At 49.6% G+C, this 12,368-nt stretch overlaps 1 protein-coding gene across 4 annotated transcripts in view; it reads left to right on the forward strand.

Moving 5' to 3' along the window:
* The window catches only part of COL5A1 (collagen type V alpha 1 chain), a 168,091-nt gene that overhangs the window by 136,574 nt on the left and 19,149 nt on the right, over positions 1 to 12,368 (forward strand). For all 4 annotated transcript variants that reach the window (XM_084494111.1, XM_084494108.1, XM_084494109.1 and 1 more), the window contains 15 exons: positions 179 to 223; positions 1,241 to 1,294; positions 1,895 to 1,948; positions 5,400 to 5,453; positions 6,793 to 6,900; positions 7,092 to 7,181; positions 7,274 to 7,327; positions 7,958 to 8,065; positions 9,361 to 9,468; positions 9,985 to 10,038; positions 10,816 to 10,869; positions 11,082 to 11,189; positions 11,289 to 11,342; positions 11,426 to 11,533; positions 12,307 to 12,360. In XM_084494111.1, coding sequence (XP_084350237.1) covers positions 179 to 223; positions 1,241 to 1,294; positions 1,895 to 1,948; positions 5,400 to 5,453; positions 6,793 to 6,900; positions 7,092 to 7,181; positions 7,274 to 7,327; positions 7,958 to 8,065; positions 9,361 to 9,468; positions 9,985 to 10,038; positions 10,816 to 10,869; positions 11,082 to 11,189; positions 11,289 to 11,342; positions 11,426 to 11,533; positions 12,307 to 12,360 — 1,107 coding nt within the window. The remainder of the gene's footprint in view (positions 1 to 178; positions 224 to 1,240; positions 1,295 to 1,894; positions 1,949 to 5,399; positions 5,454 to 6,792; positions 6,901 to 7,091; positions 7,182 to 7,273; positions 7,328 to 7,957; positions 8,066 to 9,360; positions 9,469 to 9,984; positions 10,039 to 10,815; positions 10,870 to 11,081; positions 11,190 to 11,288; positions 11,343 to 11,425; positions 11,534 to 12,306; positions 12,361 to 12,368) is intronic.

Raw genomic sequence — 12,368 nt, forward strand, 5'->3', positions numbered from 1 at the left:
TCGTTTTTTCGCTGGATGCTGTCCCTGATGGAGAATTATTGATAGAGAGGGGCTGGGGGGTGGGCTCTCACCCTGGGGTCGGTGCCATTTGAAATCTTTGTGCGAAGCAGCTGAAGTGGTGATGCATGTATTTTTAATGGTGTTTTGTTGTGTGTTTTTTTTTGTTTATCCTTAAAAGGGCAACTCTGGTGGCGATGGCCCCCCTGGTCCTCCTGGCGAAAGGGTAAGGCAGCGCTGTGGGGCTGGGGCAGGGATCTGCAACCTCTGCTGGTGTAACCCAGCAGAAGTGGGGGGTTCACAGCAAGGGGGTTTTCCTGCAGTAAGCACCCTACAAGTGTCTCATGAAGCAGAGAGGGCTGGGGAGCTCCCTGCAGCCAGGATACGGCCTAAGAAAGTGCTTAGAAAAAAAAACAGGTGAAAATTATTGGTGTGGAGAGAGGTCTCACAAGTCACACACAGCCCTCATAGCGCTTCTGAGCTCTCCAAGTGAGGCTCAAGTGGGCCTTTGGGTGTCCTGTGCCAACAGTGCTCCATGGGAAAAGGGAAAAGCCCCCCACTCTGTCTGTGCTGACGGCCAGAGCCTGGTTTCTGGAGGAGTTGGATCCACCAGGACCTCTTCTGCTTTCTCCAGCCTACAGTGTGCTTGGTGGAAAACAGTGCAGCAATGGGACTTTTGTGACTGTAGTCTCAATATCTGCAATTTTTAAAAATTTTTCTTTTGTCTCTAAATTCTGTATGAAATTTCCCAGGCAGGAAACATGGAATTGGCCTTGTGCTTTGCACATTTTGATGGTTTTGGGTGAAGGGGCAGTTGCTGATGACACTGCAGCATTGCGAAGGGCAGAGGGTGCCTGCAGCACCAGCCCCAAAAGAGCCAGGCTCTGTCCCATCCCTGCATGAGCTGGTAGCTCCTGGAGCCCTCAGCTGAGCTGGGATGGGAGAAGACCTATTTTTCATAGCTTTGGGAGGGAAAGGTGGCACTGAGAGGTGGATGACCCTCTTTGCTCAGCTGGCCAGCATGCTTGGCTACATATGCCCTGTGGTTCTTACTTCTCCAAGTTTTTTTTTTGAGGGATGGCCCCATGCAGTTGTGCCTTGCACTTCAACAGCATTTCTTTGTGGCAGAACGAGCCAGTTTTCCATTTCTTTGTGATCATCTACTGTTCACACAGAGCCGGTATTTCATAGTAAAGCATATACGTTCCTTAACCATGTGCTCTCTGCCTTGTTTTATGTCCAGGGACCACCAGGGCCTCAAGGACCAACTGGATTTCCCGGACCAAAAGGCCCCCCTGTGAGTAACTCTCTTTCCAGAACATACAAAAATGTACATAAAGATTTTTTTTCCAGCCAGCTGTAATTGCCTGTGCCATCTCAGTCTTAGCTGCTTCTCTGACAAGTGGTGACATGCCCAATAAAAGGCATTACTGAGCCATCATGATAATAACCCGGCGGTTTAAGATTTTAAATAGGCAAGTAAATTACAGCTGATTATAAATGTTCATTTCCTAATGACTCAATATCACTAGGATCTTTCACGGTTGCTCTGTTCTTTATTTTTCCTCTGTACACTGGGATGACAGCACAACAGAGTAACACGTCTGTCTCTGCAATTATTGTACACTGGTGGGGAGCCGCAGAAAAGTTTTTGGAGTGATTTCTTTCCCTGTGGTGACAGCTCGCTCAATGTCTGGATCTGTAATATAAACCTGTAAGATTTTGGAGGGGATGTATGGGAAAAGGACATATCTTCTAGGGTTCTGAGCACCCACATTTCACTGTAAAATGGTAGGAATTAATGCAAGGATGCAAGCAGGTTTGATACAGTCCTTTATCTTATTTTTACTACTGAGCACCTGGTTCTGGTCCTTCTCACCCTGGTTTTCTGCCATAGGGTCCTCCTGGGAAGGATGGATTGCCTGGTCACCCCGGACAGAGAGGAGAAACTGTAAGTAGCCAAAACTCTTGGGCAGATCATTAGTCCCGAGCCTTGTCTTGCTGGCTGGTTTCTCTAAACCCCTCCGTGCAGCTGGGGAGATGGGGCCGCCCGTTTGTTTCCCCCAGAGGTCTGCGTGTCCCCAGCTGCGTGGGGTGGTCTACAGGAAGCAACCCTCTTCTGAGCAGGACGGCTCGGGCTAATGATGATTGGGGTGAAGGCCGTGCACCAAGCCCTCTTTCTGGCCCCGTAGTCGATTGTGGGGGGCACGTGGGTCATACACGAAGTGGATTTGAGCAGAGAAGCAGCGAGCAGTGCCGGAGCAGCTGGCTTTCTGCGTGCTGCAGGGGCAGCTCCTGGCTAGGTGGGAGGATGCTGGCTGGGTCAGCACCCCAGGACTCAGCGTGATGCTTACTTTCTGAAGTGGAGAAGGAGCTGGGGGTGATTTCCATGCATGTTGTGCACCCCAAGGACTCACCAGAGCACTGGTCCCTTTGCACTCCGAGAGGGACGAAGGGGAAGGCTGTGCCTCTGCCCCACTCGTAGGACCACTGTGGGTGAATCTGTGCTTTCTTCCCCACTCCTCCCATTGGAAAAGTGCAGGTTTTAGGTCTCACAACTCTAGGTCTGTGATAACAGAGATCTTTTGTGCGAGACAGGCTCGCTCCTCAGCTAGGCAGCGCTCAGTTCTCTGCACGCAGCTGCCTTAGGTCAGGGGCAGTTTTACTGTCTCTGGAGCCCGCCATGGGTAGAAATAAACACTTTTGCCTTCTTCATGCACCATGAGGCCACCACCAAGAACTGTTGCACAGCAGAAAAGAATTACAGCCCCGTTTTGGCAGTGCTTCTTTCAGGAGGAAGGCAACTCCTGGCCAAGATCTGTGGTGCAATGGTTTTGCTCTAGCTTGTCTGTCCACGCCAGTTACTGCAGCACGCTCACCTCTCAGCCCTGCCTTAGCACACCAGTCAGAGCATCTCTGCTGCGCTGCCTTTTAGCCAAAACTAATCACAAGGATCTCGCCAAGTTTTGCTTAAGGCCTCCCCCCAGGCAAATGTCCCTTGCTGCAACCCACGGAGCAGCTTCTGGCCGTTCAGGTACCTTACCGCGTCGTGCGCATACTGCTTTGTCAATTTTAAAAGGTTTTGTTGCACAGATGTAATCAGTGTTTCTCACCAAAGGAGAATGATGAGGCATGTGGAAGGTATGATGGCTGTCTTACGTCTCTGGTGGTCTGTTCTCTGCACCTTTTTGCTCGAAGGATACCCTAAGCAAAAATGACTGTTCTGCCGCGTATTTTTCTGCATGCAGTAATTAGTACCTCTCTGTTTGGCGTTTCTGGGGATGCTGATTCTTTTTCCTCGGCTGTTTACAATCCAGTTCATTTGCTGTTGGTACGTGCCTCTCCCCAGACTGCATGCTGCATGTTAGCAAATAGACTCCTTGTTCTGCGTTTATTTTATGGGAAGGAAACCCAACTTTCTCCACTCAGCTTCACGTTTTTCTTCACCACCTTTCCTAGCAAAACAGCATTGAGAAGGCTTTGCACATTGTGCGTTTTTTCCCCTCAACTTATCACACAACAGTTTAATTAACTTGCCTGGCATTTGCTAAGCAAGGCAATGCAAACACTGCTCAGTGCCACGCCAGTTATTTATGCTCTGTCAGACTTTATGGCGATGGTTGTGGTATTTTGAGCGCACAGACCTCAGGTCAGGATTAACTTAAAGATGGAGAGAAGAGCTTTCACCTGCCAGAGTCTGATTGTGACATTTAGTCTTCCTTCATTGAGTTATCTCTAACATCCAGGACACCTAAGCTGAAATCAGAAAAGGCTGTAGAAATTTTCCTTAAATCTGCTGTTATCAACTTCTGAGACCAGAATAAAAGACCAAATTCTCAAGTCTGCATGAATATGAGTGAAGAATGGGCTTTCAATCATTTCGGGTCTGAAAGCATTCCCTGATAGCTGCCTTCGGGAGTAACTTGCCTTTCTAAAACCTGTTAATCTTCACCACGAACAAGCAAAAATCACTTTCCCCTTGAATCCTCTTGGGATGCATGCAGACACATGCAGAGACCCAGGTAGCAAAAGTCACTGTTTTGTCCTCCTGCCTTGCACAGTGCCAAAAAGAGGAGGTGAACATAAAAACAAATTAGATGTGTTTTCCACATCGGTAAGCTTGTTAGCGCACCCTGTACCTTCATGCAAGAAAACCTAACACCAGAAGACTGAATCAAGTCTGTGTGTCAAATAGCTCCCTTTATTTTGCTTTTCATTTAGGAGCAAACAGTCATGCTGAAGACGCCAACATATTTGGCCGTATTAGATATATTAAGATGGAATCTCTAAAAGACAAGAGAAAAAAAAAAAAAAAAACAACTAAAAGCTCTGTGCCCGTGGTTCAGACAGGATAAAAGGAAACTCCTTTCTTCAGATTAAAAAGAAAAGTCCCGCATGGAGGCACTTGAAGTATTTTTCTAAGATAAGAGCTTAAATTGTACATTCTTTTCCTAATGATGGCTTGCCATTTCCTCATCAATGACACGATATTTTCTGTGATCTGCAGACAGCTAGAGTAGCTTTGAGTAGTTTCTTAGCATGACATGGTACCGTTGGCTTGGGACTTATCTGCTCATCTTTTGTGGCAGTGAGAAATAGCCTGTATGCCCTAACTGACATTTCTCAAGCTTGTCAGCATGCTACAGTCAGAATGATAATTAATGTGCTTTTTAAAGAGTGGCTTAGGAGAACTAAACAATTGCAGTGGTGATAGTTCATTATTGCCACTCTTTAAATGTCATTATAAGTAGCTGTCGTGGAGACTTCATTACTCATCATTTGACCATCCAGAGAGAAACACGTCTGTGATTTATTTCAGCAGACGTTGAGGAAGGAAATGAAACTGCAGGGCTGGGGACTGGCACTGCCTGTGGTTACCCAGCCTCAGGGCTCCCTAGGAGTGAAGCTCAAACTGGGAACCGCTCTGGAACTGGGAGCAGGAGAAGGGAAATGGTGATGAAGAATTGCTCAGCATTAAGAGCAATAGCCATTAATAGCCATTTCCTCTGTAGGTTTTATGAGTGTAGCAATTATTATTATTTTTTTATATGGCCAGTCCTTCAGCCAAACCACAGTAGCTCCACCAAAATAGCAGAGCTGAGCTGAAGATCTGATGGCCATCCACCAAAACACCCACTCATCCCTAGGGCAGCACCCAGAACCCTCCACTGGAGCTGAAAGGCTTTGATAGTTCCTTTTTCTACCATTCTCTTGCTCCCATAAATGTACAGATAGAAATTTTACACCTTCTGTTTGATTTCTCCTTCCTTTTGCCTTCGGGTGCCCATCGCTCATGGTCAGCAGCTCCGCCGGAGAGGAGCAGGCAGCAGCTGGCCGTGAGCCTCACGAGAGCACTCCATGGCAGAATCGTCACCTTTTTGTCTTCTCCCTTTTTCTAACAGGGTTTCCAAGGCAAGACCGGCCCTCCTGGCCCCCCTGGCGTTGTAGGCCCTCAGGTAAGGAACAAATATTGGTGCTTGCATCAGCCCCTTGTGGCTCATTTTCCTGGGTACAGCATGCAGGTAGGGTAGGAGAGAACAGGATGGCGCTTAGACAAGGTGTGTGAGCCCTGCTGGAGATGAGGTGGCTCCTGTGAACTTAACAGAGCTGCTCTGGTGTAAAACGGGTGCAGGATGGGAGACACAGACCAGCTGTGTGCAGCCTGACAGAAGGACCAAAGAGTTCGATGTGATTCAGAAGGGCTGTGCAACCTACCGGGCAATCGGAGCAGTAGGAGCATGATGCAAGAGTGGTGTGACATTTCGTTAGGAAGAAATGCATCCCTGTTTAACATGAAGTGCTGCCAGATTCTGTCGGAATTGTGCCTTTTTTTTTTTTTTTGATTTTATTTCAGTTGCAATGAACTCAGTGCAATCTGGAAATAATAACTACGCGACCAGAATTTGTACCCCTTAAGTACAAGCATGCAGGGCTCGTGCATCGGTTGTGTAGGTGGAGTCCTAGGCTGAGAAGGACTGGGGTTTGGTTGTCTTCTTCCCTGAATTGCCAGGGAGGTTGCTCTTTAATTACAAAGCAATTAATTTGTCCTCTTTAATGATAGTGTAAATTCTCTGATTTGTAAGTTCCATGATTAGGGGCAATTCCCCGACTGTGTCTGTCTTCTCAAGTGCAAATTAGGTTCCGTGGCAATTTCCTTTGGCTCGGCAGCGTGTAGTTAGTCTGATGTGTGGCTGCCGAGCGATCGCGGCGTTCTCCTTCTGCTTAGGCTAAGTGGCACCCTGCAGCGTGACACGAATCACAACCATGGTCCCAGCGGACCCCGACGTGCAGGGTTGTCGTAGCATTGTGCTCACAGCTTGTGTCCTCCTCCAAAACGGGCCGCTGGGGAACCTTCTGCTCCGGGCCTTGTGGCACACTCGTCACCATCAGTGCCCGTGTATGGCACAGCGGCAGGCAGCAACCGCCGTGTAGTACAAGCCTCATCCATTATTTATTCCCCATATTAGGGCAAATCAGCATGATTGTAGAATACTTAGGAATTTTTCAGTTAAAAAGACAACTAAGCGTAATAATTTGAGTGATGATCTCATTTATGTGAACGCTTTCTTTCCAATACCTCCTGTCTGTTCAGTGCAGTTTTGTCCTCTTCCGCACCAGAGATCCTTTAGGTGCCAAAGGAGGCATCTCTGTGGGGATTCCTGGTGACACTGCAAGGGACGGATGAGGGAAGAAGCATCTTCCATCCTGTAGCAGCCTAAAGGAGCAAACTGATGCCCTTCCTCCTCTATTTGCTCTGGTGACACCCACCGCCTTCTCCCTGCTCTCTGTCCTCAGGGTCCGACTGGTGAGACGGGTCCCATGGGTGAGCGGGGACACCCAGGTCCTCCAGGTCCCCCGGGTGAACAAGGTCTCCCTGGCCTCACTGGAAAGGAAGGGACCAAGGTAGGGATGAGCAGCCTGCTGGCTTCCCCTCCTTCCACTCCTGGACAGCTGCCCCTCTTGCAGAGGTGGAGAGGGATGATCCAGTAAAGAAATGATGTTTCACAGGGCTTTGTCAAGGCTCTGGCACAGGGAGAGGAGCCGTGCCCCCATGGCATCTGCAGCTCCTTAGCTCTTTGTCCTTGTTGTTACAGGGGGACCCTGGTCCCGCCGGCCTCCCCGGGAAGGATGGACCCCCAGGCTTGCGAGGCTTCCCTGGAGAGCGAGGTCTCCCCGGCCCCATCGTAAGTCTCCGTCCTTCCAGCAGGAAGGACACCCCAGCAGCGCAGCACACAACTCCCCAAATGACTCCATTTTCCCATCTTCTTCCCTCCAGGGTGCTCCAGGACTGAAAGGCAACGAAGGTCCCCCAGGCCCCCCCGGTCCAGCAGTGAGTATCGTTGCCCTCCCAGGCACCACCTAACACTTTTACAAGCTTGGCAAGCCAAAACAGAGGGTTAGTCACAGCGCAGTGCCTCCTCCGTTACTGTGCTAACTAATGGCTTTCTGGATATTGCTTTATTTTACAAGACACACATGTAATAGCTCAGTTATTTTATGGGGTTAGCTATGAACATACGTGACAAGCTGGGGGAACTGGGATGATCCAGGACATCCAGAATTTTGCTTTTAAGTCACCAGCTTTTCTTCTGAAAGTTGTTCCCACTTGAGATGTGTGCTCCGTGCAGCCCTTCTGGAAGAAAATACTCATCATCGAACCCTCCCGGCTGCGTTAACCATGAAGTGGTCACACGCATGTTCCAAGCTGATAATGTGCCCCCAGGAACTGAGCTCACTGCACCAGCCAGGGGAGAACTCAGCAGTTTCAAGGATTTTAATTAAGATCTGCAGAACCCCTTGGGCTGATGGTGCCAAGCCACCGCATGGAACTCACCCCCTTTAGACGTGCTCATTTACTAAGTTCATGCATTTGCAGCGTCCTACTGCTGCATTTCTTTCTTTCTGCATATAGATAATGCTCGATAACCCAGTAATGCTTGCTCCTTCCTTCTCCAAACAGGGCTCTCCTGGCGAGCGAGGCCCCGCGGGCTCAGCCGGCCCCATCGGCTTGCCAGGGCGACCTGGCCCCCAGGGACCTCCGGGACCTGCAGGTGAAAAGGGAGCCCCAGTAAGTACCAGTACACCAATTAACAGCTGTGGGTCACGTAGAACTAGAGCTGAGCATGGAGACAGTCCCCAGACTGGGTGTAAAAAAGGAAACAAGAAACAAATGCTGTGTGCTCCTGTGATGTGAGCATGCCAGTCGTCTGCTGGAGCCCGCGCAAAGATGCTGAGAGCAGCCGTGCACACTCTCACATCTTTCAGTCCCTCGGCTCACATGTGAGATGTCACCTGCAGGCAGCAGGGAGTGGGCAGGATGCCTCTGCTTGTCCCCGAGGAGCCCAGTGCCATGGCATTCCCAAGGGGGAAGGCTGTGCCATGAATCCGTGCCCCAGGAGTGTTGCTGGAACCATCTCTGACGTCTGGGTTGCTTTGGTTCATGCCCAGGCTCAGCCTCGGATCCAGCAAAATGAGCAAATGCTGGCATCAGGGATTTCAGACTGCACGAGGACACTTGCACTGATTGATTGTTGTTATCAGAAGCGTTTATCAGGCAGTGCATTCCACATTTGCTGGCTTATTTGGAACTCCAACAGCTAGTCCAGAGGCAAGAATTTCTTGGTGAATCAGCTTTATGAACATCTGTCCTGCCAAGTATCTATATGATGTGTTATTGGACAGATGAATAGGCAATTTATGTGGCATCTAATTATTCAGAAGAGAGCATCCAGAATTCAGATGCAATTAAATTATGTACAAGGAAACTGAAAAATATCCACTGTTCAGTTCCTATAAACAAACAAATTTGAGTAAAGGCTCCAGGCTTGAGGAATACAAGAAGATGTTTAAGCAGGAGGCCAGCAGAGATTGCTTTATTTGCTTCATGTATTTTCTTTTGTCCAGAGGCTCAGGAGAGAGCTCAGGGCCATTATTTAGGGATTAGCCAGGGATGGAGCTGGGGCAGTCAGGACCAGCATCAGTAAGAACTGGTCTGTGGGAATAAAAATTAGTTGGAGACTTGTTTGTCATTCAGAGAGAGATGGCAGAGGGTTCAGATTAAATCTAATTGTATTGCTACAGCAGCGAAATTGCAGCTGTGATCTGGGTATTCGCCGTTTAGGTTTGTTTGTTCTTTATCTCTGGAGATAGAATTTTTGTCTTGTTCAGAGAGCGAGCACAGAGAGAGAGAGAGAGAGAGAGAGAGAGGGAGATCCAGGAAATATCATCTGGAAACATGTCTTGCTCTACGTGTCCATGCAGTTGGGGTCGTTTTCAGCTGCATAAAATGTTAATGGACTGCAATGGGTCGGTTGGAGGGTGGAGGTGAGCTCTGCCTGACCTGTTTGCTCTTTTTGCTTCCAGGGCGAGAAGGGTCCTCAAGGCCCAGCGGGTCGGGATGGCATCCAGGGCCCGGTGGGACTGCCGGGCCCAGCAGGTCCTGTCGGGCCCCCTGGCGAGGACGGAGACAAGGTGGGAGAAGTCCTCCTGCTGTATGGGGTCACTGGGGGGGAGTGGGGCCGCCTGTCCCAGTGCCACCGTGCCGTCTGCTAAAACAGGGATGTTTTGTGGTGCTCACAGTCCTGCAATTCGAGCAGAGTCAGGTCTGGGAGAGAATCAGGCCAAATTTGCCAGCCAAACCACTTGCTGAAATCCAGTTAGCCTTCCCCGAGCCTGTAGCAGGTGGTCTGCCCTCAGGCGCTTGGCCTTTCCAAATTAATTACCTTTCCCACTCTCTCATTAAGCCCCTCTAGGACTGGAGGATTCTTCGAAAGCGTTAGCTGGGGTGTATCGCTCATCACCGCTAACGAGGCCTGCAGGATGTTGGGTCCTGCATCGTGCGGTGGCTTGGGAAAGTTTAATGATGCAGAAGGGTTTGGTTACAGCCAAATCACTGGCCCTTTTCAGCATTTTTAGGGGGGTTCTGTGGGAATCAGCATCTTTTGGGTGAGCACATGGAAACTAACTGTGCCCCTTTGCTCCTGGCAGGGCGAGATCGGGGAACCTGGCCAGAAGGGCAGCAAGGGTGACAAAGGGGAGCAGGTGAGTGCACCGGGCATCGCCAGCAGCTGCTCTTTGGAGGAACGTGTGATGATGTTGTGTGGCTTGCTGGAAACAGAAAACGGTATTGTTTTAACTTCTTCCTGTCACTCCTTCCTCTTCTCCTTTGCTTCATCAAATACCCACATGGTGTAAAAAAAAAAAAGAGTGAGTGCTTGAAGTGTTTTTCTCTTCAGCCCTTGCTGTTAGAGCTCGGTGTTTGGCTGCGGTTACTTTTCTGGTTGCTTATAGCACACTGAAGCATCCTTTGTGTGCTCAGAGGCTGAGGGATGGAAAATAAATTGCACGTATGTATCTAGAGAGGACTGAGTGGTGTGATACTGCCTTGCTGGAGCAAAGATGCGTGACTGATGGCTAAGACCAAATTCCCCTGTAAATGTACCGAAGGAAGAAGTTGGATTGCACTGGTTTTGGCTTCTCGGCCATGGAGGCAGGTAGCTGCACCCCCCAGGAGGGGATGCTGGAGGTTAATGGTGATCTGTCAGACATGTTATGCTACACAGAAACACACAGATGGCTTCCTTCTCTCCAGAAAGATTTCCAGCTTCCACCGCCCCCAGAAAGTGTTTTGCAAAATGAGTTTAAGCACGTCCTTGGGCGCAGCGCTGCTGCACCAGCACTGGTGCACCAGGGACCCTGTCCACCCACTGCCCTCTGTCAGAGATTTATGCTGGTTTAATGGATGCTGTGCTTATTTTACAGGTGAGATTTTTCACCTCCTGCTCCTAAATGTGACATTGCACTTCTGTTTCACGACAGGGTCCACCAGGTCCTACTGGCCCCCAGGGTCCAATTGGTCAGCCAGGCCCAGCTGTGAGTATTGTCAGCAGGAATCCTGCTTCTTACCATAAAAAAAATATATATATATTTTGGGAAGCTCTGTAAAGAGTTGCAATTTCTGCCTGGCACTGCTCATACCCGGTGCATAGGGATGAGCATTGCTGGCTGCAGCAGGAGGTGCTGGGGACGGGGCTGTGCACCCACCTCGTGCCCATGCTAAGCCACGTTAGACTTTTTCCTCATAGGGAGCCGATGGAGAGCCAGGTCCCAGAGGACAGCAAGGCCTCTTTGGTCAGAAAGGTGATGAAGGACCTCGAGGTTTCCCTGGTCCCCCTGGCCCTGTGGGCCTGCAGGTAATTTGTAGCATCAAGGGAGTGCTGGGGGTGATGAAAGCTGGGGCCTCCACCAGAGATGTTCATGGCTAAAAATTATCCCTTCCTACATCTCCTCAGGGCCTGCCTGGACCACCCGGTGAGAAGGGAGAAACAGGTGATGTTGGGCAAATGGTAAGATGCTTTTCTCCTATTTTCATCACTGACATAAGTGTTTCTCCAAGAACATGTCTGAGGTTTGTCTCCCCTTTCCCCAGGGCCCGCCAGGCCCACCTGGGCCCAGAGGTCCATCTGGACCACCAGGAGCAGACGGCCCCCAGGGTTCTCCCGGGGGAATTGGAAATCCTGGCGCAGTAGGAGAGAAGGTAAAGCATCCGCCCAAACCCAACTGAAGCCTGCAAGAAGTTTGCTACTTGTTTGGGGGCTTTGCTAATAAGGAGGTCTTCTGTGTTAAGATATCGATGTATCAGGGTGATCATTTAAAATAGAAAAGGGAAATAAAAAAGCCTGTTGAGGAAGATACACCAGGTCTGCTTACTGGTCTAGCTTGGATGCTGAATGCTCCCATTATGTGAGCATCATCCTTGATGTGCTCATGTGAAATGAGACCTCAAGACGGCTCAGGTGCATGAGTGGCTCTGCAGACTGTGCCAATTCCCACAGTTGTGGTGGGCTCATTAGAGAATCTGTTTTGGAGCCTGAGCTGTATTTTCAGGTGATAAGGTGAGGATTAGGCCAGGTGAGTGGGGTGGTGATGGGGTAAATTCCTGGCTGTGGGCATTTTGTTCATCCACCTGGCCTATAAATAGGTGCCATTTAAAAAGAGGCAGCTCCTCCCAACCTGAAGCATGCTTAATGAAGTCCTTGAGGTACTTATTCTAGTGATTTCTCCTCAATTAAGTAAACAGATCTATTGAGAGAGATATATGTTGTGTATTTTTGTTATTATAAGCCAAAAGATGGAAATGTGCCTGAACAGAAAATAGTGAGGTCTCCCTAGCGTGTGGCGTGGCAGCACCCAGCCCGTGCCTTGCTGGGGCTCACAGCTCTCAGCAGGCCCAAGGGGTTCAGCACGTCAGCAGAAAGCTCAGCACCCTGCAGAAATACGACTGTAGGCTTCCTCTTTTCTCCCCTGCAGGGTGAACCTGGTGAATCTGGTGAGCCTGGTCTTCCCGGGGAGGTTGGCCTGCCGGTGAGTAT

Source organism: Aythya ferina (assembly GCF_964211825.1).
Source record: "Aythya ferina genome assembly, chromosome: 20".
Classification (NCBI taxonomy): Eukaryota; Metazoa; Chordata; class Aves; order Anseriformes; family Anatidae; genus Aythya; species Aythya ferina.